Source organism: Alligator mississippiensis, chromosome 4, assembly GCF_030867095.1.
Source record: "Alligator mississippiensis isolate rAllMis1 chromosome 4, rAllMis1, whole genome shotgun sequence".
Taxonomy (NCBI): domain Eukaryota; kingdom Metazoa; phylum Chordata; order Crocodylia; family Alligatoridae; genus Alligator; species Alligator mississippiensis.
Window position 1 is genome coordinate 37,079,977 of NC_081827.1, and position 27,991 is coordinate 37,107,967.

At 41.7% G+C, this 27,991-nt stretch overlaps 1 protein-coding gene across 2 annotated transcripts; it reads right to left on the minus strand.

Moving 5' to 3' along the window:
• Positions 1–1,273: 1,273 nt before the first annotated feature.
• Positions 1,274–27,978, minus strand: ALG12 (ALG12 alpha-1,6-mannosyltransferase). Of its 2 annotated transcripts, XM_006267806.4 has the most exons (10): positions 27,793–27,978; positions 20,021–20,207; positions 19,707–19,839; positions 18,935–19,108; positions 16,846–17,040; positions 15,202–15,305; positions 13,426–13,649; positions 11,632–11,801; positions 11,245–11,320; positions 1,274–2,592 (listed from the first exon to the last, which is right to left on the minus strand). In XM_006267806.4, the coding sequence occupies exons 2-10, from the start codon at positions 20,180–20,182 to the stop codon at positions 2,361–2,363; spliced, it is 1,470 nt and encodes a 489-aa protein (XP_006267868.1). In that variant the 5' UTR covers positions 20,183–20,207; positions 27,793–27,978; the 3' UTR covers positions 1,274–2,360. The 2 variants fall into 2 exon arrangements, with proteins under 2 accessions (XP_006267868.1, XP_059581887.1); XM_059725904.1 differs by lacking the exons at positions 18,935–19,108; positions 27,793–27,978.
• Positions 27,979–27,991: the final 13 nt, after the last annotated feature.

The following is a 27,991-nucleotide window of genomic DNA, read 5'->3' on the forward strand; positions in this document are numbered from 1 at the left end:
AAAAAACCACACAACTTTATAATTAAGTTAAAACTGTAGCAAATATGATTTGCCTAGATGTCATCTTTCCGAAAGATCATGGTTAATGAGAAAGGTACGAAAAATTAAAGTTTCACAAAAAGTCAATCATATTGAAACAAAAATTATTTTAGCTCTGCCTCATATTCTCTTGCATTCCTTTCTGCCCAGTCGCCCAGCTTCAAGAGTGTGCACCTAAACCAGCCTTTAGTCTGCTGGTCAGTGCACTCTTCTAAGCTGAGTAGAGAATAGGGAATGCTGAGCAACTGCTGTAAGAGCTAGCATTTTTTGAGGGGTGTCTTGAGTAAAAAGATTGAGACTCACTGTGTGACACCATTCCATGTAAAAGGGAGTCAGAAACATCTTCAACACCATTTAAAAAGTATTAAGTGAGCTCTGCTCAGTTCTTTCAAATGGAGTAAAAAAACTTCCCTGTCATTAGGAAAAAATTCCAGGCTCTGGCTCCTGAGTATACTGAAGTCCCTAAACTCCAGAGGAGTGGGATTTCAGACACTCAGTTTTCCCTAGGGGCTAGTTCTAGGCAAATCCCTTAATATACCACATTTTTGGGTTGTCCTGAGTCAACTCTCCCTAAAATACAGGGAGCACTTCATTCAGGCCCTTGGATTCTACCCTGGGGGAAGGTGCTTAAATCCTTTAGTGGATTTATCCTTGGTCAAAAAAAATTTTCTTTGCATCTTGAAAACTTATATTTGCATATCCTTCTTTCCTACTAGAATTATTTAATGGTCAAAATCACTCTGGAGGAAGTTAGTATTCTTTGAAGGAAAAATCAAATAGATGGTGCCTTACCAATGGCAATTTTGAAAAGCCAAATACTGAACTAACAAGTTTTGCAGGTCAGCCTTTCCAAAACTCATTGTGGGGATTCCTGCACAACCACCCAGGCAGACTGGGGCAGGTTCCATCCCGTATTATTAGTTCCTCAAATACACTATGAAGCACAGAAGAAAACTTGAAAGCAGAATCTTAAAAATGGAACTTTGCCATTTTTATGTGTGTGCGTAGGTAGGCTCCTGTACGAAACACTGCTTTTTATTCAACACAATTTATTTATTTTACCTTTTGAAGTTTTTAGAAAATAAGGAAGACTACTATCCAGTTATCGGACTTCATGACTGGAATGCCATTAAGTTTTTGTGCTTACTGGTAACACTGACTTTTCACTGCAGGGCTCCTTACCATAGTAAAACTAGTCTTTTAAGAAAACAAGACTTCACAGTTTCAACTAACGCATAGCTTAAGTTGTTTACTTCAGTAAACTCTTTTAATTAAGGAGAATGAGTACTCAGTGTTGATTTTGATCAAGAGCTTACACAACAAAATATCTCAGTCAGAAGAAAGCAAAGTGAATCAGTCTTAACGCATAACCTCTAGGCATAAGGACAAATAACCATTTCTGTAGAATACAGTCCATTTGTCTCTGAAATACTATCTGCAACATCACCTTTCACAGTCTTCCCAGACAACTTAATTCCTTTTTGATTTATTCACAATGAGATGTTCTCTTAAGCTTATTAAAAGGAATACTTTACAGCTAAACGTGTATATTACAGGTCAAGACTGTTTCCTTGTATTGGAAAATAAGAGGCTACTAAAAAAAAAAATTGAATGCCTAACGTTTTCCTCCAAAAGCCAAGTTACCCTTTTTATTTATTTCTACAGTGAAGATATGATGATGAACCATCCTGTGACACTCAACTCAGATAAGAGATGGTGCTTGCCAAAAGGTGCAACTGCTCTTCAAATGGATTTTTTTAACTTTAATTAGTTCACCAGCCTGTAGGGCACAATTATGGATAGTGATTAAGCTACAATGAATATGGCTTTGCTGCAGTACAAAATTATATTATTAAAGCTTCTCTTTTCAACTTAATCCTTTGGAAGGAAGAAATCACTCTTTATACAGAAAATCCCCAACCACCACAGAGGACTTGCATATAAAAAATACCTCAGTAGCATGTACCTATTTCATACAATTCACTTAGAACATATACACATTTCAAAGTGAAACAAGCAACTATCCAAATCAAACGTGCAGAATGTATTTAACAGTGCTGAGCTTGTTACATGTGCTTCAAAGAAGATGGTAGGTACAACATAGCTCAGCAATGGTTTGGACGGGATTTACATACAGCGTTGGAACACTGCAATATTTATATGAGAAATAAAGAATGGAGGCAAATACTAACCAGTACAAAGATTGTTTTCTTTTTTTCCCCACAGCTACTGAACAGTATTGCTAGAATGGCAAAACAAGGTTGTCTTGGAAGTTACTCAGTCATCAACAGTTAAGTCAAAAGACATTTAAAAATCTCCGATCAAGAAGAGACATGGAGTTTTTCCAACAGTGTTAATTTTGGTTTTAAATTTAAAGTAAAAGGAGGTAGTGCTGTAAGGTTCAACACGATTTTACCAATGCCAGATATGTTCACCAGTGGCCTGTGGGTAGTCTTGTAATGTGATATTCGAATAGGGTCCATTTCCATCAGTATGTGTGTATAAGAGAACATCAGCTGGTCCCCTGGTTTAACATCTTCCCTTTTGTCATATCTGCAAAAAACATGCAACGCATTTATTTGCTTTCTTTTGTCAAAATATCAACCTTCATTAGTTATCTAAAAGGACATGTTCTGTTCAAAACAATTTCAAAAGGTTCAAAGTTCTTTAATTCCTCAGTACACTTTATTATGGGACTTACAGAAGGAAATACTAGTTTTTAAAAGGAAACGGGACTAAAAGCAGACACTGCAATCTCAGCTCTTGCTACTGTTGTGATGGCCTGTACAAAAAAAAATCAGTAACTGTTTCTGGCACAGTTCCCTTCTATCCTTCGCCAAGGTATGCTGAGAAACAAGGTTTACAGTGAGCCCTCTGACACTAGAAAATGCAGACTGGGATAGTTTGGTTCTATTGGGACATAGTGGGAGACTTTGTTTTCAGATGCAATAGAGGCAGTCGCAGTGAGATCACATCATGGTTAAGGAAAGGTAGTTTCTCCTACACTTCAGTATAAAATATGAGAGATGGCTAGAGCACTACCTTGTGATTTGGTGCTTCCAGGCCTCAAAACACAGTTATATTAGTTTTAGCTTTAAAATGTTAGTGGCGATTGATGTAAGCAAATACAGGCAGTCTTTGACTTAAGACATTTCGATTTACAGCGAACAGCACTTACACCGTTTATAAACTGACACCCTGCTTCAACTTTATGATGTCAGTTTTGACTACGACACTTGATCCGACGCAACCCCATGCCAGCAAACAAGTTTGCTGCATTGCCCTTCTCCCTGGAGAACATCTGTTCAAACCTCCTTGGACATTTTCTTTAAGAAAGCAGACAAGACTCTAGAAAAACCTGCAGCCAAGACTCCTAAGAAGATTCCAGCCAAGAGCCCTTCAAAAAGTTCAGCAAAGTCACCTCAAGGAAGTCCTTGCAAATCAATATAATTGCTATTTACAATATAAATACATTAATGTAGCTATATTATTCATCTATAATTGACTGACTACAAAATTCTGGGTTATTTTTGGTTTAAATAGGGTATCGGGCTTTGGTTCAGGAACCAATCCCCCATTTATAACATTGTTCCTGTGGGAAAATCGGTTCCGAGTTACGTTTCTACTTAAGACATGGTTTTCAGGAACCAATTGTGTCGTAAGTCCGAGGACTGCCTGTATAGCACACTGAATTGTGCTATGTGTGTTTTTGTTTCTCAGAGGAGTTGTAAAAAACTAAACCATAAAATAAATGGGAAAGGAGGAAAAAATAAACATCAAGTTTGTGACAGTCCAATATGGTGGAGAATGGACATCAGAAATCTTCTCTCTCAAAAAAATCAGTTTTCCCAACAACATAAATCTGTTAGGTGTTGCCTTCTAGGGCCATGAAAGAACTAGTCTAGTCCAGTTTAGGAGTCTCAGTAAAACAAAAAAATGTAAACATCAATCAGAGAATGTTTGTTGAAAAACTCAAGGCATAGACTAAAGGGAAAAGTCAGAGAACTTAGTGGACTAAAGATGACTTGCTGCTGCGATGTGTGCCATCCTCCTCCTTCATGAATCCCCTTCAGGCAGCAAAGGTGAGAATCTTTATTATGTCATGAACAGTCAGAAACACACCGGGATAAGTGTACATCTTGTGCTTTGGGGATGCAAACAATAAAGGATCAGGTTGTAAAGCTATTTTGGGCTTCTATTAGTACCAGGCATACTAACACACATGTAATTCAGCTAACATTGGGAACCCTGGGCTTAATTTCCAGTTCTACCATAGGCTTTCCCTTGATCAAATTACTGGGTATCAGACTTATTAAGTTATTCAGGTACCTAAAAATACAGATGGGCTACAACAATATCTCTGCATTAGAATACGAGTCAAATGCTTAACCTATTCAGACTTAACATATAAGCATATGGCATATCACCTCATAACATATTCAGGCACCTAAATCCCCGTTCAGGCTAGATCCCCAAGACAGCAGCTGGAAACAAAGATGATGACACTCATTTTTCTCCCTTTTATCCAACAGACTTGCTTTGGGATTTTAGACCAGCCCTCCTCTGATTTGAAACAAGGATTTGAAAACAGGTCTTCTACCTGTTCAGAAATTGTGGCTAGCAACTAGGCTTTAAGATATTCTGGTGTCTCTCACTCACTACTGTTGAAGCTGTTCTATTCTACCTAGATAACTTATATATAGAGAAAATGACTATCATAGCTCTTGGGTTTGGGCCTTCAACTAAGAAACAGGACAGTCAGATTCAAGTCCCTGCTCCAGCGAATAATGCAGAGAGTACATGCTTAGCAAAGGAACTGTTTTGTTTGGCAGTTAAAAGCTACCTTGTTTTGAGGAAACCACTTGTGAATGATTTTACTAAGCCGCTGTTGCAACAAAGTTTCTGGAGAGAAAGAGGGCTGTACAGTCAGCTATCAATTGCTGTGACCCAAGCCCCTAGCAGACATTACATTTATTATGAGTTACTAACAGTGGCAGCAGTCCCTCAATATGAGGATTAGTCTTCCAGTAAAATAGGGAAGTCATCGTGTAGTCCACAGATGTATGAGGCTAGCCAAAGATCTGTGTGTTCACCTGCAGATGTGACAAATAGTTCCAAAGAAAGCAACAGAGCTGACTGATGTTGGGTCATGGCTCTTTCCCTTTGTCTCCTTCATCTATCTGCCTCTATAGAGAGGAACGTTTCTTCAAAACAATCATGATAAACTGTGTCATGTATGCCCACTCAATTGAAGACCAGTAACGAAGGTGTTGCTTATTTTGGATCTGGAACATAACTGGTTGTTAGAGATTCGTGTCCACACAGTACTGGATGCTGACTCCCAATGAAAGCTTATCAGCAAAGAGATGTGGGATAGCTGCAATATACATGGAAAAAAGTGTTGGTGCAATCACACATCCTTGCTTAACTCCAGTTAAGCAGTTCTAATAGTGAAGTGGTCTGTTTTCAAGCTGTTTCTTCGGATGGTTGCTGTCATGTCATTGTGAACAAGTCTGATAACGATAGCAAATTGTGATGGGCGTCCAAATCTCATAGGGCCTCTCCATCGATTGAATCAAAGGCCTTAGATGAGTGAAGGCCATGTAAAGATCTTGGTGTCGCTCATAGCACTTCTGCAGCTGTCTAGCAACAATGATCATATCTATAGTACCTTTGAGTGGTCTAAAACCACATTGGGATTCGGGTAGAATCTCAGAGAAGACAGTGAATCTAATGAGGAGAACATGGGTGATGATCTTCCCATTTATGGAAAAGGAGAAGCTTCAGCAGTTGGTGTATGTACCAGGAAGAGCACGCACCAACTGCTGAAGCTTCCTTAGCCTGACAAAGGGTTTTTGAACCCGAAAGCTTGCTTAATAACTATTCTCCAACCATTTGGGTTGGTCTGATAAAAGATATCAAATTCACCCAAGGAACCTTGTCTGCCTATGTCCTTAGACCAACACGGCTACAACCCAAACCTCTACCTTGCTTAAAGATTTCAGCTGGTATTCCATCAGGACCACGTGCTTTGTTGCTCTTCACCTACTTAATGGCTTTCAAAGCCTCTTCATAAATTGGTGGATCTGCACCAATACATTGATGGAGAATCAAGAGCTGTGCTCCATAATGGGATGCTGCAAAAAGGCTTTGATGGTATCATCTTCCACATAAGAATCATGCTTCAGGAACTTTTGAAACTGTTCCCTTCCATCATACATTGATAGTGGAGTTGTCTTTAAGGAGTGTTGTTCTATCCTTGGACCTCAGAGCAATGGCTCGTTGTGTGCTTGGTCCAGAGGTAGTTTAGTTGTGCTGAAGAAACTATTCATGTTGTGGCTGCTGGCAAACTTTTGAATCTCTTTTGCTTTGTCCTCCCACTACTTGTTCTTTCACTTGGGAGTTTTCCTCTGGGTCTCAGCTCTAATGTGGCAATAAATGTCTTGTTTCCATTTGGAGATAATGTCATTCTGCCTAGCTTTCTCCTTTTTCTGTCAACAAGAGCTTGAACATCCTTATCATTCTTATGGAAGTCCTGATATTTCTTTGTGGTGAAGCCTAGACAATCTCTGTATGCCTCAGGATGCCCATCTTGAGACTCTCCCAGTGATCAGTGGTGTCAAGATCATCAGAAAGGTCTCACTGAGACGCTATTGGAAATGATCACTTCCAACCACTAGATTCTGAACCTCTTCCTTGACTCGTTCTTTTGTTTATGTTGTTTTGGGGTAATATGAACAGCCACAATGGAATATATGTATGAAAATATAATAACAATGAGGCAGTGCTACTCTTCAAGTCATTCATATAAAAATCAAAGCTTTCATGAGACCCAGTGTACCATGCTATGTTAGGCTTTTTCAAACAATGGGAGAAGAAGGAATATTTATATTCTCAGGTCTTTTGCATTCTAGATTAGCAGGGAAGAAAAACAGCATGGCACCAGCCCTGCCAAGCCAAGATAACCCATGGATCCCAGGCCCCTTCTCCCTGCACCCCAAGTCTCCAGCACATGGCTGGGCTGGTGCCATGTTATGTTCCTATGCACTGCCTCAGGCCATGTAGACACAGCTCTTGCCTGACTTGGCTGCACACTGGGGACTCATGTCAGGGGAGAGGGTACAAGGTGAAGGGAACTGGGAGCCCAGCTGTGCTGCATTCTCCCTTCTCCCTGCATCCCCTCCCCTGTCTGAGTCCCTGGCACACAGCTGGGTCAGGCAGGGGCCACTCCAGTTCTGCCCATGTGGCCCAAGGCTGTACACAGGAACACAGCACAGCATTGACCCAGTCTGGCTGCATGCCAAAAACTCAGGGCAGCGGAAGGGGTGCAGAGAAAAGGGTTGAACAGAAGTTACGTTCCCCTAACCTTTGTCCACTCACCTCTCTGCCACAGATCAGGGGTGGGAAAATATTTTGGCTGGAAAGCCACTTACGGAGTTTTGGCTAGCTGTTGCGGAAGGTGGAGCAGCATGCTGACCCAGCCCGTGACAGCTCAACGAAACTCCCTAAGTGGCTCTCTGGCCCAAATAATTGCCTACCCCTGCCTTATGACAATTGGGTAAGAGACTGGGAAAAAAAAATCTTTACCTATTACATTCTGTGTCCACCAATCCTAATATCTAGGTTGTTTCCTATCTATTGAGGTCTGAAGGCCATTTTAGAACTATGAATTGTGGATGGGGAATAGCAGCTTTGATTCTAAAATAAAAGCTTCAAAGTCTAACCTTTCTATTCAGCTCTGTATCAATGCTTTACAACAGTTTTCACAAAAAATATACTTAGACTTAACATTACCTAAATGATGATCAAACTAAAGTAAATGGAGCAAAGATTAACTGGCAGCAAATGCACTATCCCACTAGTGACTTTCCATCAATCCTCACGTCTTGAGGTGTAACTAAAAATAATGGAAAAAAGTCCTGATATCCGATACAGCTGCCTCCAGGTGGTAAGTCTGGTGTAGTGGAAGTGTAAGGGGGGGGGCAGATTAATGCCCCCCGCAGTGAGGGAGGGGGCAGGGGCAGGCACTGTCCAGCTGGGGCGGGGAGGGGAGGGGGCAGGACAGAGGTACGACTCATGGGGTGGGGGTGGCTCCTACTGTTGTTTGCACCCCAGGAGGGCGGGGGGGGGGCGTGGCTGCATGCCCCCAGATCTGCGCGGCACAGGGTGGGTGGCAGCTGCAGGGTGAAGCTGGAGCTGCACGGCTCTTCTCACCAGGGGCTACGCTTGGAGCGGGCTTCGGCGGAGCTGGGAAGAGGCTGCAGCCATCCCAAATACTGCAGCTCCACTCCCAGCCCTGCACCGCCATCCAATGCGGTCCCAGCTTTTCCCAGCGCTTGGGTGGAGGGGGGGCGTTGAATTGGGGCTGTGCCAGGTGACGGCACAGGGCTGGGAATGGAGCTGCAGTGAAATTTGGAGTGGTTACAGCCTCCTCCCAGCGCTGTCAGAGTCTGCTCTGAACTCAGCCCCTGGCTAGAAGAGCTGTGCAGCACCAGCTCTGGTTCCACCCCGCAGCTGCCACCCGCCCCACACCACACAGATCTGGGGGCACATGGCCACCCCTCTCCCTCCTGGGGTGCAAGCAGTGGCGAGAGCCACCCCCACCCCATGAGCTGTACCTCCATCCCATGCTCCCCTTCCACCCCGGCTGGGCCGCGCCTGCCCCTGCCCCCTCCCTCACCATGGGGGCGTTGATCTGCCCCACCACGCCCCTTCCCTTCCAATTTACCAGCTGAAGGCAGCTCTCCACGCTGCCGGCTCTGCTCTGTGCTGCGCTGCAGCTGCAAGCAGCACAGGCATTTATCGACCAAATTATCAACCCCATATGGCTGATATCCGATACAGACAATTTTCTTCATATTGGTACTAATCCGCTATCAAACCAATGTATCGGTGCACGTCTAGTATTTTCCTCCTCAACAAGTACAGGGGCTATCATAAAGATACAGGCTCTCCATAATTATCTTTAAATACCTTAGCATTACAGTAACCATCAGTTGGAAGGGATCTTGCAAATCACCTAATCGAACCCCTACATGCAAGAGTTGCTGTTCCTAAACCATCTCAGACAGATGCCCATCTAGCGTCTTCTCAAAAACCTCCAAATGAAGGAGATTCCACCACTCCCCTTGACAGCTTACTAGGCACCTTATTTTTACACAGAGACTTTCATCCTTGTTTAAAGAGTATACACTAATTAATGCATTCAGAAAAGATTATAGGGCTGCCCCATTTTAGAACCTACATCAAACTTATTTCAGTCCCTCTTTGAAAGCTTTACATGTCTTTTTCTTGAGGCAACTAGATATAATCTGGATATATAAGTGGAAGATGTTAACTCCCAGACTACTTCTGGCTATGTGCGGTAGCTATCCTGATGAATCATTGATTTGCTTAGCCACCCTGTCCATAAATTTGGTTTTTACTTCATGGACTTGATCTCTGAAGAGGGTAAATTAGTTTCTACTCATCTGATAGGTTATTGCTTCCTTAAGCAAGAGGGAACAGATGGTGCCACTCTCCTTGCGTGTACTATTGTGCTGTCCAATGATAAGGTTTCAGTACCCTATGCAGAGGGCTCAGCTGCTGATTTTGCCTGATTCCTTCCATGTTGATTCTTAGAATGAATCAACCTTTCCCTGAGGCTTCTTTCTGATGAGCAAAGATAAAAGTGAGAGAGACAAACTGCCTCTTGGCTCACAACCATGGAACATCTATCAGAGTGACAGGAATAATATTTCCTTCTTTTTTCACCATATCATGGTTTCATGAACAAATTATTCCTGTATCATCACTGAGAAGCAAAATTGAGCAAAATCCATCAAAATTGAGCAAAATCCATCAAAATTATGTGTATATATATATATATATATATATATATATATATATATATATATATATATAAAAAAAAAAATTAAGAGTAAAATATTTCTAAGAATGTTCAGCATATAAATTTGCTGAGTAAACAATCAATGGAGCACTTCAGCTATCATCCATCCTGCCACAGAGCAAGAGAATGTTCTGTGATGTACACTCCTCAAGACCCCAACACACAAAAACATTAAGAATGGAGCACAGATGGACTTGCACTTCTGAGAGAAAACATCCCCTTTAAAATCTTCAGTAGTGTTATTTGTATTATGAAAAAATAGTGGTAAAATTAGAAATACCAAACTTGGCAATTTCCACCTCTCCCCCTCCCCAGAACGTCTTTCTTCTCATTCTGTTCTTTCACTCCGGAGAGCATGATTTATCAGGCCCTGCACACAAAGAACTGAATTATAAGACTATGTCTGCTTCTGAAGATCATGAATGATAGAAGTGAGAAATACCCAGGCACACACCACCTGGGATTTCTCTTCAATTCAGGTCAAATTCTGCTGACACTGTATTAGTGACAGTTTGCTGCTGAACTGAAAAAGCCAAAAATCAGGGTTGTTTTTAAAGCTGCTGAATTCTTCAGTCTTAGTTTCAATTTTAAAATAAGGCATCTAGACTCTCCTTGTGGAAAAAGCTTTCTGTATTAAAAGTATACTGGGGCTTTTTCTCATCTGTATCCTGAGAAATAAACAACAGCATCCTAACTGCAATATCTATTAACTAACACTGATCGTTTTGCATTGCTGAAGATTTTAGCTAAAACATTATATAGATGCTCTCACCCAGATTTATATGGACATGATATTAGTAATTTTATGTCACAACATTAAAAAAGGTTCCCAACATAATTAAGGAATACTTTATGCAAGTAAATACTAGTATATTTTATCATTTTTGTTTTAAAAAAAAATCTACTGCCGTCTTCAGAAACTGGGCTTAAAGCAATGTTTTGTTTTTTGCACTGGACTGTCAAGAAAAGAAAAGCATTGGGACGAAATGCAGCCGGAATTTTGTATGAATTTTTTGGTGGAGCTACAGTAGAGGTGGTCAAAGACAATAAGCTAACCAATATTTGACAGTTTCTTGTGTTTTCAAATGATCTCTGGCATTAAAAAAAAAAAGTCTCTGGTTCATTATTTAAGAGCCAAGAAAAACATAACAGCTTTATCACCATCCTGCGTTTGGTGTGAAATTCCCAGACTCCACCACAATTCCCTACAGATTTGTATTTTCCTTGATCATGACTTAACAAGCACACTAAATAGGAACCAGTACCCATGATGCTTGCTGGCAGCAAAGAAAACAAAATTTTTGTTCAAAACATACCTCCAATTCGGGTTGATTTCTAAAAATCGAGAAACCCCAGTTTGTGCAGCAGTCACATCAATATGAACAGAGACATCTACAAGAGAAACAATACCATTTCCAAATAGTTACTGCAACGTTAGGTGAGACTGCACAGTGTCCCCTGTGCTCCCCCTTGAACTGCACAGGCAGGGCTTCCCCTTCCCCCTCCACACCCCTCAGTCTCCCTGTGCTCCCCCACCAAATGACCCATTCTTTCCCAGGGCAGGCAACAGCTCAGTTCCAGCTTTGTCTAGAATTCAAGTAAATATGGCAACTATTGCAAAATAAGAAACAAATCTAATGTTTATAGAAAACATGTAGCAGAAAAATGTAAAAACTGAGCTCTTTTGCACCAGTCTTACATACCTGCTGTTGAAGGCACAAACTCATGTAATTTCTGTATTGCTACTCCTCCAGGGTAGTTGAAATGTGAAACATATAATGATGCTCCTGAATAAGCACAATTAACTAGAAGATGTGTTATAACAAACAGAGATCCTAGTTTATAAAGACAGGATTTCTTGTAGTTATTCAGACTGCAAAGGAGAAAAGATAAACAAAGATTAGCTCTTGATCTTGCCTGCCTTCACATTCTAGATATGTTAGGTTAAATACTGGGACAAAAATGCTTTGAAAAACAGATGGTTTCACTGTTAGACAAAAGAAAGAAAGGGGATTTCTGCAAATTTTATTAAGAAACTAATTCTAACTGAATGTATTTGTTTCCAACATTTCTAAAGGAATTATCTTTACAACAATTCATAGTAACAACAAGCAATACAATATCCATATTATTAAACACTTTCATATTTTAAACCTTAGCTATAGAAATAAATATCCAAACTTCTTTGGAAAATTGTAATCTGTAAAACTATATTCAGTTTTTCCATGTTAACTCCATAATTAATGCTAATGTGTGTATTAGACTCATTAAGTAGTCCTCTGAGGAAAGCAATGTTAATAATACAATAATACACTAGAATAAATCATTTTTTCCTCTAGTGGGTGAAGTAAACTGAATTATAACTGTGCTAGGAGTGCAATCTGTTGGGGATACCTGCTTAAAATGTTCATTAATTGGGATCATCAAGTAAAGCAAAAATGTGATATTTGTCCAGCATATAGAATAAGCTCTCTTGGCAGACCATTTTAAGGACAGCCATTGTACTTACAATGGTCTAGCACTTTCAGTTTTAACTGACATCTTAGCTTAAATGCCACTATAGTTAGTTAAAGTTATAGTTATATATCTGATTACAAAGGTAACGATATGGGTCAGTTTACATTTTGGATTAATATGACACACTAACAGTAGTCCTCCAATGCAGGTGCACATATGCATAAAAAGAACACTAAATTACTTCCATTTGCTGGCTGGCAGCAGTCCAAAATACAGCCCATTTCCCCATCTCCAAACATTTTCCTTCTTACAGATGCAGAAATAAAATGACATTGCTGACACTGTTCATAGCCACAGGAAATTTAAAAAAAACAAAAAATCCTTAGGCTGCCAGGCACAGCAAATTAAGATGTTGCCCACTGCATTACTTGTTTGATATTGCTGCATACCAAAAGTTGGGTGCAAAGAGCTAGTATTAGGGTAAAATAAGCATGCTCATAATTATGTGGTCCATACCTTTTGACTTTAGTCAAACCTCAGAACAGCCCTCTGTGACTCCTGCTGAGGGGTCTTCAAACCTTTGTGCTGATCATGGGACAGCCAACTTCTAACCTGTGCTGCCACTGCTCACTACAATAGTTGTTCCATGTACAAAAGCACTACCCACCATAATCTGGCACTATAACGATCCATATACATGCCCTCTTTTTGACATTTAAGACTTTTTCTGCTCTCAGTGACAAAAGAACTGACCTACACATCTCTATAAGGAGAGGCAGTGAGACCTATCAAGTGAAGCAGTAATGTCTAACGTACAGAGCACTAGACTGTGCCAACCAGGACCTGGTTTTCTATTTGTAGCTCTGTCATGGCCTGTTGGATGACCTCATACAAAACCATTTTACTTTCCTATGCCTCCATTTCCTCCTCCAAAATTGGGATAATGACATTTATATCATCCTGAAAATGCATAAAGTCACTAAGTTTTGGATTAAGAATATTTTTTTAGAACACTTACAATACTACTTCTTAAAACTTACATTCTTGAGCAACCTTTGGCAGCCACAATGTTGAAGACAGGGAAAGTGTATATGATAAAACGCAGCTCTTTGTGCGGGAGAAATGAATACAAGAAAATAAAACCCAGTGTTGGCAAAAGTAATACCCGAGTCCTTTTGTCGGTTGCACCTAGAGGTACAAATATAACGCTACATCCCAAAGCACGAGGTAGGGCTGAATAGAAGTACCACAAGAAGGGGGAAGTCTTCGAGATAAAAAAGAAGTTAAGGACACTTTCATGATAAGAAAAGGTCTGTTGAAGATCACTTTATCTGTCAAGAGATTCTACAATAATTGTACAAGCATTCAATATGCTTGATTTTTTTATCTATCAAGTATTCCAAGCAATTAATATATTCAGCTTGTAAATAAACTTGGTAAACTAATTGATAGGGTGTTTTTTTTCCGGTATTTTATTACAATTTTGCCATTTTATAGCCAGCTAAGAAGCTGGATGAAAACAGGAAAAAAATATAAAGAAGTATTTCCAACTCCCCTCCCCCCACATATTCACACAATATTTCGAAGCATTTTAGTATTTTTTTAACCAGCTTTCTATTTAAAGACATTAGCCTTATGACACAAGAGGTAAGATCAAGTGGTCCATCAATAAATCATTTTATATACTGGGGTTCTTCATTCCCCTCAGGTGTTTAGATACCACAACAATGAGCACTGTATGAAAGCCTACAGAGCAGCATAGGTACGTATCACTGGATCATTATGTGTAAGTACATATTAAAATGAGATTTCAAGAGGGAGCCTGAATGTAAAAACCTTTGAAAATAAATTTTATAAAAAATAAACAAGTATAAATATGATAAACTTAATGTGAACTTAAAGTAATCCCCATCCCTCCTCACATATTCATGAAATTACAACTTCCTTTCTTCCCCAACCTACACAAGATGCCCTATGACCCGCTTGCCTTTTTCCCCACTGTCAGAGATACCATGAGAATTAAGAAATGGCTAGCAAGTCAAATTATTGCCAAGAAGGCAGATAGGCTCAAGAGGACAGCAAGCTAAAATGCACTTCTGTAAAACAAATTCTCTCTCCAAGATTAGAGGCATTGACAAAGACAGAAGAGGCCAAGGAGTACTTCAGACTTGACCTTCAACAGTCAAAACAGAAAAGAGGCAAATTTTTATAAAAGCATAAGCAACAAGGAGGTGAATGTTGAATTGAGTATATAGCACCAAGGCTTTTGTCTACTTAAAAACACCTGTAAGAATTTAAGCACACAAATGTTGGTCCACTGGTGCTATCAGACAGCAGAAGGCAGCTCTAGAGGACACAGGGCACAGATGTTCTTTTGTCACCAGGTCATTTAATAGTACCTGTTACTTAGATTACAGTTTCATCTTTGCTACCACCACTGCACTGATGGGGAATTATGGATTCCATATTTTGCCAATGCAAATGTAGCCCAAGGCCAGAACAACAGGAAATTGAGAAGAGCACACAACAAAGAGGGACATATAAAGCACCAAAAAGTTGGAGGAACATGTGAAGAGGATGCAGAAAAGGCTTGATCCTGTGCTTATTGAATTCACTAAAGTATGGTGGGCACAAAGACTATGTCAGCAGAGAAACAGAAGCTGGAATTAGGCCTCACCTAGTAAATTTCAACAGAATGTTATCACTTAAGCCAAACATTCAACCATGCCATAGCCAAGTCTCATGAATAAATGGAGCAAATATTTTTCTTGACTGACACTATGTCTTAATTTTCCTATATGGATTTGAAAGGATACTCCCCAGCTGGAACTTTTATTTAAAATTGTATTATACCAAAGCACTTTCCCTTCAGGCCACAGAAGCTGTCCCCAGAAAACAGAGTCCACAGCAATCGTTAGTCCTAAAAAAATTAAAGAAATATACATGACTAAAGTGTTGTTTAATACAAAACTTCCAAGTCAACCTGCACATTAATCTAACGATGTGAACAGACAAACACATTATAATAAGGATGACACACATACAACCCCCAGGCTAGATCTGGCCCACAGAGGTGTATCATCTCACCCTAGGGGCTTCTTGCTACAGCTGCCAGGGCCAGCACCAGTAGCAAAGGAGCTAAAACCACTTCCACTTCCTGGGGGTGTATCTCTGGAAGTGAAAAAAGACAGCACACTCCAGTGCAGTCACAGGGCTGGGGTGGCCAATCAGCTAATTGGCAGGCCTAGCTCTGGGAACACAGCAGTTGGTGGTGTCAGCTATGGGATCACACCAGAGCAGGTTCATCACTCTGGTGTGGTCTCAGGGCTGAAACCACAAATCAACTGATTGGCAGAACCCTACTGGAGTGTCCCAGCTTTCTCCACTTCTACAGATACACCCCTTGGACCCATATCTGGAAGCAGGGAAAGTTGTGGTTCCCCACTTGCAGAGATGTGCCCCTGGCAATCTTCAGAAACCCCAGAGATGGCCAGAGGCACATCTCTGGAAGTGAGGAACATATGACCAGTTGTCCCATAAAATCAATGGGCAGGAAAAGAGGCAACACGTGTTTCACCCAATGAAGTGGATCGGCTGTGCCAATTAACACATCCTGGCATAGCTGATCCACTTAATTTGATGATGTCCATTTCTAACCTACTTTCCTTCCTTTTCCTTTCCTTTTCATCCTCCTAGTAAAGACAATGAACTGATAGGAGAAGACTCAGAGGGTGTGGGCACCTTCTATGTGTGAACAAGTTGAGAATGCTTCATTCCAACTTTAACGCTGGATGAAGGAGCATTAAAGTTGGAGCAGTAGGTTTTCACATGAAATAGTGAGAACATACCAGCTGCTGCTTTTCTGAACTGTCCCCCTTTTGAAAAGACTCAAAATATTTGTAAGGATATAAATACAAATGCCTCTGCTCTATAAATGACTTGAGATCCATAGCATTTCCAAATGAACTGATCTAGTAAAAAATCAAAACAATAAGACAATATATGATCCAATGATCCTATCTCTCCAGCCCCTTGCATATCCATTTCACTACAAGGAACTGTTAGTTCCTTATTTTAGAAGAAATACTCAACTCATTGCACCTTTCCCATGGGTCTTAATTAATATGTTGCACTGACTGCCAAATGCTGCACAGGCATGCAGACCTGCCTCTGGCAGAGCACTTGAGGAAAACCTTTATACATTGAAACACCTGATTGCTTCTACAGGAGACTAAATACTGTTATAAGATCTCTGCTAAATATTATTTCTGCCATTAGAAAATTTCACTATTTTTGCCTTAAAATTAACCTCTGATTATGAAAATACAGGGAATTTATTCTCAAGCACCACTTTTAATTAAGGGAAATTTTACCACGGCTATAGTTTAAATAAAACTAGTCTTCAACAAAATAATTTAAAAAATATATCTATTAAATTCTGTGAAAAAATAAGCACTTACCCAACCAAAACACTCCAGCTAGGATAGCATGGGAAAGCATCTTCAAAATAGAGAGTCTTTTACTTAATAATGTCACCAGAAGCATGAGGCCTAAGAATATACAGAGCTCTGATCTGAAGACAATAATTGCCAATGCTGAGAACCAGATAAAGAGCCCATGTTTTTGTTGTATCCAGAACATAAGTGCCAGCAGAACTGTAGAAAATAGACAAATACACAACATCTGGTATATAGGCAGTCCTTGACTTACATTTTGAGTTACAACATTTCGCACTTAACAACGTTTCTAAATTGACACCCTGTTTCGACTTTCTGATGCTTGACCCAATGTGAGGCCACACCAGCGAACAAGTTTGCTGTGTTGCCCATCTCCCTGGAGAACATCTGTCCAAGCCTCCTTGGACACTTTCTTTAAGAAAGCAGACAAGACTCCAGGAAACCTTCAGCCAAGACTTCTGAGAAGACTCCGGCCAAGGACCCTTTAAAAAGTCCAACCAAGAGCCTTTCAAGAACTCCAGCAAAGTCACCTCAAAAAAGTCTTTCCAAATCAATATGATTCCTATTTACAATATAAATACATTAAGGTAGCTATATTACTCATCCATAATTAATTGAATACAAAATTCTGGGTTATTTTTGGTGAAAACAGACTATCAGGCCTTGGTTCAGGATACAATCCCCCATTTACAAGATTGTTCCCCATGGGAAAATCAGTTCTGAGTTACGTTTTGACTTAAGACGTGGTTTTCAGGAACCAATTGTGTTGTAAATCCAAGGACCACCTGTACTGGCTCTTTTAAATTCTAATTCAGGTAGCTTCTTCATTCTCCATTTCTAACCCTTATGCGTACTTCTAATCCAGCAAAGCTCCTGCTGAAGCCAGAAAAAAAGGAACACGGAATAGGATTTTCTTAAAAACATTCTATAGCTTGTCATAGTAGCTAACTGGGAAAGGAACAAATACAAAAGGGTTAGACTAAATAATCTATAAGACTAAATGCACACATGATGCAAAGTTTCCTAATAAATATGATTATTGCTATTATTATTTATTCAGTACCAACCAGTGTGCTTGCTGTTCCTGATTTCTGTATAGTTTGTATTCATGCTAATAGCACCCAACTGTACACACCTAAAAATACATTTTGTGCCTCTTACGAACAAGGGAATGTGAATTTGTTTGCATGTTTAGTTGAACAGATACATTTCTACATATCATAGGGTTCACAAACTTTTTCATAACGCGGGACATCTCTTAATTCTTAATATAGACTGTACTGACGATCAGACATCACCACAAAACCACAATGTGGCAGTTACAGAAATGGCTTATATGAAAGTGTAATGGCATAAAAGTTTTTTGTATATGTAGATGTCAGACTTTGCAGAGTGTTTTGCAAAGGTTATTACTCTGCAATATAAACTTGGCATTTCAACTCTTGAGGTTTTTTTGTTTATTTCTGTAGATTCTGATGCTGTCCTCATCACTGTAGTAGCTGAGCACCTTCCAGTCAACCATTACAGTACTATCACGTGGCTGATTCGCTCTATCATCATCTCTCCTAGGAGAGAACTCTGTGCAGGGTTGGGTTTGGTTTGGGGGATTTTATAATTTTTAAATAGGCACACTGTTATGCGTTTAGATTAGGCGGAAGTAGTGCCCCTATCCTGGGAGTAGATAGCAATGAGGTTTGTGCTGATCTTTAGTTACTGTGGGAGTTCACTCCAGACTCCTAAATTGGTCCCCTGCATGGACTAGCTTTGTCCCTACTATAGATTCTTGACCTATATAGGATCAGAGACTGCAATGGCTCCACATTTTACAAATCAAGTAAATACTGTCAGACCATTACTTAATGAAAAACTTCTGGTAAAACCCACATATGCTCATATTAAACAGAATTCTGGATTAACAAAATCTTTTAAAACAAATACTGAAAAATATATTTTCCTTAATTTTTTCAGACTACTAGCCACACAGTATGTCTGTGGATGGCTGCACTTATTTTATTTGTCCCTAAGTATTAGCTATCAACAAACTTAGGAAACATTTCAGTATACAAACAATCTCTTCTGTCAAAAAACTTACCAAGAGGAAGTGCAAACACATTGGGAAGAGTTCTAGTGCAGTAAAACATCAGATGAAACTGAGTAACAGTTATAAGACAGAAGATGGTTGATGCAGTTGATCCAAACTGCTTTCTAACTTCTTTCTGTAACTTCCATAGTGCATAAATCACAGTAAGCCCCAAGCTTGCTCTAACTTTGGGAGAATAAACATGAAAAATAAAAAAAAGTAACACCAGATTCCTTACTGACTGACCTACCAATGACAAAATAAAGGTAAATTAGAGTGGTGTATACACAAAGAATATTTTAAGTAGTATCATTTTTAAGAAGTGGGGTAGTGAGACTTTGAAGAAGCAGGCAAATTGTTTAAAATATAATACTAAAGATTAGACAAACTCACAAAGTAAGAACCCCTGCTCATAGTTTATCCAATACAATCCACCCTTGTTTGTTTGCAGTTATTGGAGGGGTTGATTTCTGTGTATGATATTATATGTGGTAGATGCTGCTATACTGAAGTAAAATATAAGGTGTTCAGAATAATATGATAAAGTATTTTCTTAATTCCTTTTTCACTGTTGGACCTTGGTTTCTTTAACAAACCTTGTTGTGTTAGCTGGTTCAAAAAGATGCATGAATGACATCATGTTGAGCAACTTCAATCTTGCAAGATCACTTGTTAAAAAAGGTAATATATTCTAGAGCACTCTTTTAAAACAATATAAATGTACATCTGTACAGCATAGAGCAGCAAAGGATCTCCTTTCAGAGTTTATTTAAAGTTCTCATACCTATCAACTGGGAGTAAAACTTGGACATTTGCAACATAGACAGTACATATATAGCTGGGCTGGAAAGTGCAGCAATAAAAATTGGTCCAAGGAACGTTCTTGGGACAACTCCAGGAAATTCATGGTGATCATACTGCAAAGAAAGCAAAAAGTTGTAAGATGGGCAAGCTAGAAATAACATCTGAAAACAGAAGAGTGAATGAAAACTAGACAAATAATGCCCCCAGGCTTCATGCTGCATTTGTTCTATACAAGTAAGAGGGCTGGCTATCTCAAACAGTCCCTAAGAATTAAAGTCCTCTTTTCCCATTCACCTTATCCAAGTCCAGTCTGTGGTACACAATGTCATGGATTGCTTGCAGATTAAAGCTCTCCTCCACTTTTGTAAATGGGCAGACAGTTAAATGTGCAAAGGCCACAGCAATGATCATCATCAGCAGGAATGGCTGCCCACCTGAGCTCCTCTTCTGAGCCATGATGAATTTGACTTCCACATCTATTCTATTATTGCCAGAGATCAAAGTTAGGGGGAAAAAAGGGAAAGAACAGAAATCATATTAACATAATGACAAAATGCATATAAATGGAAAAGGAGAGACTAACTTTGCTGGAATTCAAAGGAAAATACATTGCTGACGATGTATACTGGGGTGGGCAATTATGTGGGATGGAGGGCCACTTAATGAGCTCTGGGATCCTGTCAAGGGCCACATCCATCTCTGTGTCTCGCTCTTTCTCTCTGTCTTTCTCTCTTCTCTTCTCTTTCCTTCCCTCTCCCTCCCTCCAGAACCAGGCCAAAGTTATAGTTCACTATGAGCCCTGACCCTCAGCTGTGGACCCAAGTAGGAGTTTCTGCAGCACCTGGCAGGCAGCAGCATCAGAACCTGCCAGCAGTGTCACAACGGATTCTGAAGCCCCACAGTGTGGGGGAAGCTCCTGTCTGGGTACACAGTTGAGCACTGTGACTTCTAGTGAACCAGTTTCAGGTAAGTTCTGGAGGGAGAGGGAGGAAATAAGGAAAGGAGAGGCAGAAAGACAAAGAGAGAGATGGAGAGATGTTGCTGCCCGCCCAGCATGGCATCCGGGCTCCCAAACCTACCAGTAGCGTCCACAGCTGACACTGCCATCCACTCTCTGCAGCGGAAGCCCTGCCTCGTGCACAGCTGATGCCTGATGCTGCTAGGCAGAAGCAGTCCTGTCTGCCTGGTGCCATGCAATGGCTGGAGCCTCTGACTGTCCACAGGCCAGATCCAATGAGTTGGTAGCCATGCACATCCGGGCCGTACTGAAACTGTTGGTGGGCCAGATCTGGCCCACACGCCGTATTTTGCCCGCCCCTGATGTGTACTGTAAACCAGCGATTCTCAACCAGGGGGTTGTGGCATCCTGGGATGCCAAAACATCCTTTTAAGGATGTCATGGGGTGCTGCTCAGAACTAGCACTGTTAGATATGCAAACACTTACACGTGATTCACAAAAACCTAGAGATTTCAAATAGAGATACATAGCATCAAAAACATTCTGACCTGCTGTGGGGCTTCTGAGTTCTTTGCAATTATTTGCAATTCAAAAGAATTGCTCTATTATTTTTCCATAGTCAAAAAAAAGAGCTGAATGTTAAGAGCTGAGGAGTTCCTGGAATCCAATGAGGGGTGCCTCAAGTCTAAAAAGGTTAAGAACCACTACCCTAAACAATGATCAGTCAGTTAATCACATTTTCAAATACACTAGACTAGTGAAATATTTTAAATGAACGTATTCAACTGATGTTCCCTGATTTCTACTGATTACCTGAGGTTTAAAGTGTTGGCCTTCATTTACAAAGTCTAAGGGCTAACATGCCAACTGTTTACACACATTAAAGATACTTAAAATTACATATAACTGCATGCTATAATTTAGTTAAGTATATTAATCATTTTCAGTGAATTCTGTATCTTTATTTTAGACTTTTGAGCACGCCTATTTTCCTAAAATCCTCTGAGACTTGCAAAAAGGACCAAACTACTACTAAGTTTTTGAACTTAGCTAGTATAAAGCATGCAAGTATTTTAGGTAAGAGAAAGAAATAAATTAAGGGAATTAACAGTCCCGGTGCAGAGATTACAGTGCTAGGGATCTTATCTTTCCCAGAGTGTTACATCTAAACTGACATCTCTAAAGACCACTGAAGAATTGATTTCTGATGGTTCTGTGACATCCTGGGACTAAAAAACCTTGTGCATGTTCCATTCTATTTCCACAGGTTACATGAAGTTAGACACTTAGGCCCCAGACAGACATTCAAACAATGGCATGATTGGGACTGGAGGAATTTTATGCCTTATCCCAAATATTTCAGACATGCATGACAGAAGGCATGAAGTTTGGGATGGGGAATAAAATTCCTCCAATCCCAACTGTACTACTGCTGAGCTGTCCTCAGCCCAATCCTGAAGAATGAGCTGGAGACAGCTCTGTCCTAGATCCAGGGCTGCCCACAGCCTCCTGCAGGCTCCAAACCCACGGCTATCAGGGACAGGTTCAACAATCAGCTGCTTGTCCGACTGACCCCAACAGTCCCAAGTGGGACTTTGAGACCCTGGGCTGTTGGATGCTGGGCAGCCCTAGCAGTTTTGTGTGGATTCTAGGCTCAGGGCTGTTGGAGCCTGAACAGTCAACTGAATGCTGGACCCAGCCCTGATTATCCCTGGACCTGTCTGGGCTAGTTCTGACAATCAGCTGATTTTCAGCCAGCCCTAGGACAACCCAGTTGTAGGCATGATCTTTAGATGTCCCATGGCACTGGGACCTTAGGAACAGGAAACCATTCTACTGTACCAGGATCCCCATGCCTTGGGACATCTAAAAGGCACAGGTTCAGGTCAGCCTCCCACAACCTACCATTTTTAAGTGGGGGCTACAGGACAAGACAAAAAAGGCTGCCAGGGTCCCAGAAGCCAGAGCTGCTTGGCTTTCCCAACCAGAGAACCTTGCAACCTACTCTCCCAGCAGCTGATTTCTGCCATTGGAACTGGAGCTGTCCCTAACTTGATGGCAATCCTGTCCCCATGCCAAAGCTGACAATCAGCTGACTGTCAGCATCAGGATGGCGGTGCTACACGTTAAACTTATGGCAACCTGAAAATGAGCCCCAAAAACGTCTGCAATTTTTGTGGAATAACTTTGGGGCTGGTTTGCCACTTTACAGTGCTATAAATTAGCTGAATGTGTAGCACCTTCTATTTATGGTGCAATTGCACCATAAATGTAACATGTTCCAGGGGCCTTAACGTGTAGGGAACAGACTTATAACATAAGTAGTTACCTGGCACTGTGTGCTCTGACACCACAAGGAAAGTAAAGGGAAGGTTTGGTAAGAAACCTTTTACCTGGTATCTTTGCATTTCTTTCTTCCAGTTTTGTAATATTTTGATAGTTTTTGTACAAATAAGATCCTTTTCTATTTGGGTCATCTGAACAATCTCATTAGTCATTTAAGTAGTTGATTTGAAAAAGCACAAATTCAACAGGTAAAAATTATTTGCTCAATTGGCCACTGATCATCTTATTCCTTTCTGCATGAAGTACTAGTTTAGGCCCTGCCAAACAGAGTACCCTCTTCTCGTGCTACTGTGCCATCAAGAATACGAATGAGAATCCACTTTTGCCACTGTGTAAGGATCCAACAGTTTTGAAATCTATTCTCTCAAGACCTGAAATACTCTAATGATCTTGAGAGCATCTGCACCCCTTTCCTGCTCTCCAAAAAATCTGAAAAAGGTGGGAAGAAGAACCATAGGGATAGGACTATGAGAGAGTGAAAGAAAAAGCTGAGCTTTTAATTTGTCTGGTTTACTGATGACTGGTAATATTGAACCCTATTACTGGATGACTGGATTGCACAATGTTTCATCTGGACTTGTACAATGTAAAGTAATAAAAAAGTATTCTATTATGGACAGAAAACTCTCTTGTGTTCACTGGAAATCTCATCTCTTGTTGATTTAGTTTAAATTGCTCAGATTGATAACCTACACTATTTAATTAAATACAAGATGATGTTTTGTTTTAAAAATCACAATGTTCTCAACTACACAAAATTGGCAAGTTAACCCGAATTAGAATTTGGGCTAACTTGGGCAATTTTGGCACAATATAGGCAAGACAAGTAGGAAACGTTTGATTCTGTGTTTTGACTTACATATTTAGAGGTCCGTCTACTAGGATCTCTAAACAACTGATTCTGTGGGCCAAACTATCTTTGATAGATAGGTGTATCTAGTCCTTCATAAAGAATGAGTTTTGTGTTCCTCGTTCTCAAAGCTAAGCACTATGATTCCAGCACCTTCAATATGTACTCTGGCCTTGATGCAAGGATTTCAGCCCAAATAGCTGGAAGGAAGACTTTCTTCTACATCAGACTCTTCATGTTTCTTGTTCTCATAATTGCTGCTGTTAAAGATTGTTGAAGACTTAGGATTTGAGGTAGAGAACTCTGTGGTAGGTCTTACGTTATTTGGCTTGGTATACAATGTTAAGAGCCTAAATAAATACAACATCCTGAGAAGGGAGAAGTCTTTCTAGAAAAGTGCCCAGTAGAACTTTTTTTATAGGTTTTATAGTTTGACAAAACTAAGCCTCCAAAGCACTGGAAGAGATGTCTTGGCTGGCCATCAGTAGGATTTAAAGGAAATGCTTGAAGTAATTAAATCTCTGTATTAATCAATTTTGTCAAAACTCCTGCTTCTAAAAGACTTTTTTTTAACTAAATGTTACCAATGGAGAGAAAAGGCATTTTAATTTTTGTGGCAAACAATATCCCTTTTGCCTGACAGAACTATAATGCATGAATAAGTCTCTCTATGTCAAATCAGATTTTATCAAGAATGCTCAGTTACATTCTATAATTCATCTAAAGCACATAAAGCAGCAGTCTCAGTGGATCAAGTTTCTCCAAATGAGGAGCCCCAGCTTCCCAACGCCTGGAATACTTAAGACCTAAAACAAGCCACAACTATATTCTGACATGACCACAAGATTGTTTAGCTTATTCCTGTGGTCCTCCTGAAATAATTCCATATATAATAAAGGTCAGAGACTTCTTAAAAATTTCAATCATAGTGGCCACACACTGTATACTGTTTACCTCACAAAGCTGTTGTAGGTTGTATCGACTCTCATCCATCCTACTTCAACTACAACTGAAGGAAACAAACATGACAGCAAACTTACACTGAACGATAATCAGTATATAGTGTATATAGTGAAATCCCCTAAAGGAAAAGAAATAATGTAGAAAAGTAGGGGTGCACCAATAGAGATTTTTTGGGCCAATGCCAATAGCCAATTTTTAAGAAGGTGTAACGGCCAATACTTATCTGATTTTCCAATACACAGCTTGGCGATTTGAAGAGCAGTGTCTGGCTGGTACATCTGTGGTGAAAGGGGACGGGGAAGGGAAGGGACATGGTGGGGGGCAGACTGAGGCTCCTGTGGTGAGGAAGGGAGTTGGGGCTGGGGCTGGGGTAGACGCTGCCCAGCTGGGGAGGGCAGGGCGTGGGATGGAACTGTGGTTCATCTGGGAGGTACGGAGGGCAGCTCCCACTGCTACACATACCCCAGGAGGGCATGTGCCCCTTGGATCTGTGTGTGGGGTGAAGCAGGGTGGGCTGCTGCTGCGGGCTAGGGCCAGGGGCTGTGCTGGGTTCTTCCTGGTAGGGGCTGGGTCAAGCTGCACTCAGGGCGGGTGGCGGCAGTGCTGGGAAGCGGTTTGGGGTGGGTTATGGCAAATTTTGGGGTGGCTGCAGCTCCCTCCCAGTGCCACTACCACCCACCCTGAGAACAGGCTGGCCCAACCCCACACTGGGAAGAGCCTGGCGCTGCCCTGGCCCCAGCCTGCAGTGGCAGCCCACCCCGCACAGATCCAGGGGGCACACACCCCCATGCCCTCCCAGGGTGTATACAGTGGCAGGAGCCACCCCCTTCTCCCCAAGCCCCCACGGGACGAGCCGCAGCTTTGTCCTGCGCCCTGCCCTGCCCTGGCTGGGCAGCGCCTGCCCCAGCCCCATTCCCTCCCTCCCTCACTGCAGGGGCCTTGATCTGCCCCCTGCCATGCCCCTTCCTTTCTCTTCCCTTTCCACCACAACAGACTTACCAGCTGGATGCAGCTCTCCAAGCTGCCGGGCCGCGCTCCTGGCCCCGTGAATACTGTAGCTGTGCACATGCACAGGGCATTTATTAGTCACATTATTGGCTGCATCAGGCAAAAAAACCTGATTTCCGGTATAGTTAATTTTCTTTATAGTGGTGCCGATCTAATATCGGACTGATGTATTGGAGCACCTCTACAGAAAAGACAGAACATAGCTTAACGAGTCTAAAGGTAACTTCGTTAATCAGAACCTGATGCTGACAAAATTCAAGCTGAATTTAGCAAGACAGTTAATTAGGCACTATAAAAAGTTTGCTGTAAAAGGGCAAAATACTTTCAATTAGACCTTTTTTTTTTTTTTTATAAATCAAGGAAGTAAAGACATTTATATAGAGTATTATAATGAAGGTGAGAAGCCTGGGATATTATAGACAGAGTACTTAGGACTGCTTATCATTAAGGTTGTCTGTGTCCCATTAGGAGACTCTTTTTCAGGAACTCGAGTTTGCTTCCTAAATTTTAAATCTTTGTTCTATATTAGACGTTTATCTCAGAATGATTTTTCTTTCTTTTTTTGGAGAGTTTCAGCAAAATAGTTAATCCATATCTAAAAAATGCAATTGGAAATAAATGGTTTTCCCTAGATTAAAAACTGACCGACTATTTACATTCTAACAAACTCTCAGTATTTCCATATTGGTTAAAGGTGTGAACCCCTTAAATAAGTGAGGGCCAACCTTTTTGGCAGACATACCACAACTTAAGCCCTGCACTCTGCAATCCCTGTCCGTTGCCCCATCTGCTGCTCTACTTTCTGCTCCCTGCCTATCTGCTGCTATGCTCCCTCCTCCCCCCCCCAATATACTGTCCATGCTACTTGTGGCACGCATGCCGTGGGTTGACTAACCCTAATTTAAGTGCATAGCATCTTTCAGTCCCAGGCTTACTTTGTAACGTAAGTGTACTCAGGACAGCTGTTCCTGCTTATTAGTTTGTAACCGTACTCTCTTAAATGGACTACTACACAATCTTTGCAGCCTTTAACATTTCTTGAGATATGGTTATAATGCTGGGTTGAGAATCTAAGGAGAAAACACATTAACGTTTCTTCAGTCAATCCTTGTGGCTTGTTCTCAAAATACCGGGAAACATTCTTGCTTGTCACTGAGAAATGTTAATGCGGTCTCCACTTTATATTTCTGCATCTCTCCGTGGACCTAACCTTTCAGGGGATGTTTACTAGAAAGTGTTAGAACTAATCATGGCCGTTTTCATTTCACGGGCATTCAACAGAAACAAGGATGTCACTTCAAGGAAAACAGTGCTTCCAGCCTTGCTGGCTAGCAGTATTCAGCCGGGCTGCGAAGAACCTGCTGGGGAGCGGCGGGGAACGCCATTGTTTATGGCAGCGATGCTCAGCTGGGGGGGGGCTGCAGCACCTTGGGGTGCACCTGGTGCTCCTTGCAGGAGTGCGGCAGGGTGCCTTGCAGCACCTGCCCCGCTGGGCGTGCCAACACAACGCATGAGGTTTCCAACGGGACCTCAAGGCGTCAAAGCCGCAGTGCCCTACCCAACTCCTAGCGCCCCACCACTTGCTCAGGCGCTTTTTTGCCGTCAGGGCCAGAGAAGTGGAGAGCTGGCATTTCCCGGGGTCTGGAGCCCAGAGCCACAGCCCCACAGCACGTCCCCTGCCCTGTCCCCACACCAGGGGTTTTCTTCACAAGACACCTGTGCCTCACGCAGTGTGAACCCGGCCATGCGGACACGCCAGGTGGGCACCACAGCGCAGGCGCAGGGAGGCACCTGGCTAGACTTGGGCCCGCCCTGCCGAGTTGGTCTGCAAGGTGCCTCTCCCGCACCCCCCGCTGGACAGGCAGGAGCAGGGGGCGGGGCTGAGCGCGCGAGGCAGGCGCTGCCCCCCTACCCCCCGACCCGCCTCTGTCCGCACTCACCAGCCCGACGCCCACGTGGCCTCCTCGCACAGAGCCCCGCGGGGGTCACGTGGCGCACGGAGGGCAGAGCGCCGAGGCCACCACGTGACGCAACAGCCGTCGGGCAGCCATCTTGAGTAAGGGCACCGCGCAGGTGGCGGGTGTGGAAGGCCCCCAGGAGCGAGGCTGTTTCCGAGACTGCCGCCTGCCCGGACTCACG

Coding starts and splice junctions, on each gene's coding strand:
- ALG12 (XM_006267806.4), bottom strand. CDS start 20,182: ATGGCTCAGAAGAGGAGCTCAGGTGGGCAGCCATTCCTGCTGATGATG. Junction 19,840..20,020: donor ACAGACTGGACTTGGATAAG/GTGAATGGGAAA, acceptor CTTTCTTTGCAG/TATGATCACCATGAATTTCC. Junction 17,041..18,934: donor TGTGTTTGCACTTCCTCTTG/GTAAGTTTTTTG, acceptor TATTTTCTACAG/TTCTGCTGGCACTTATGTTC.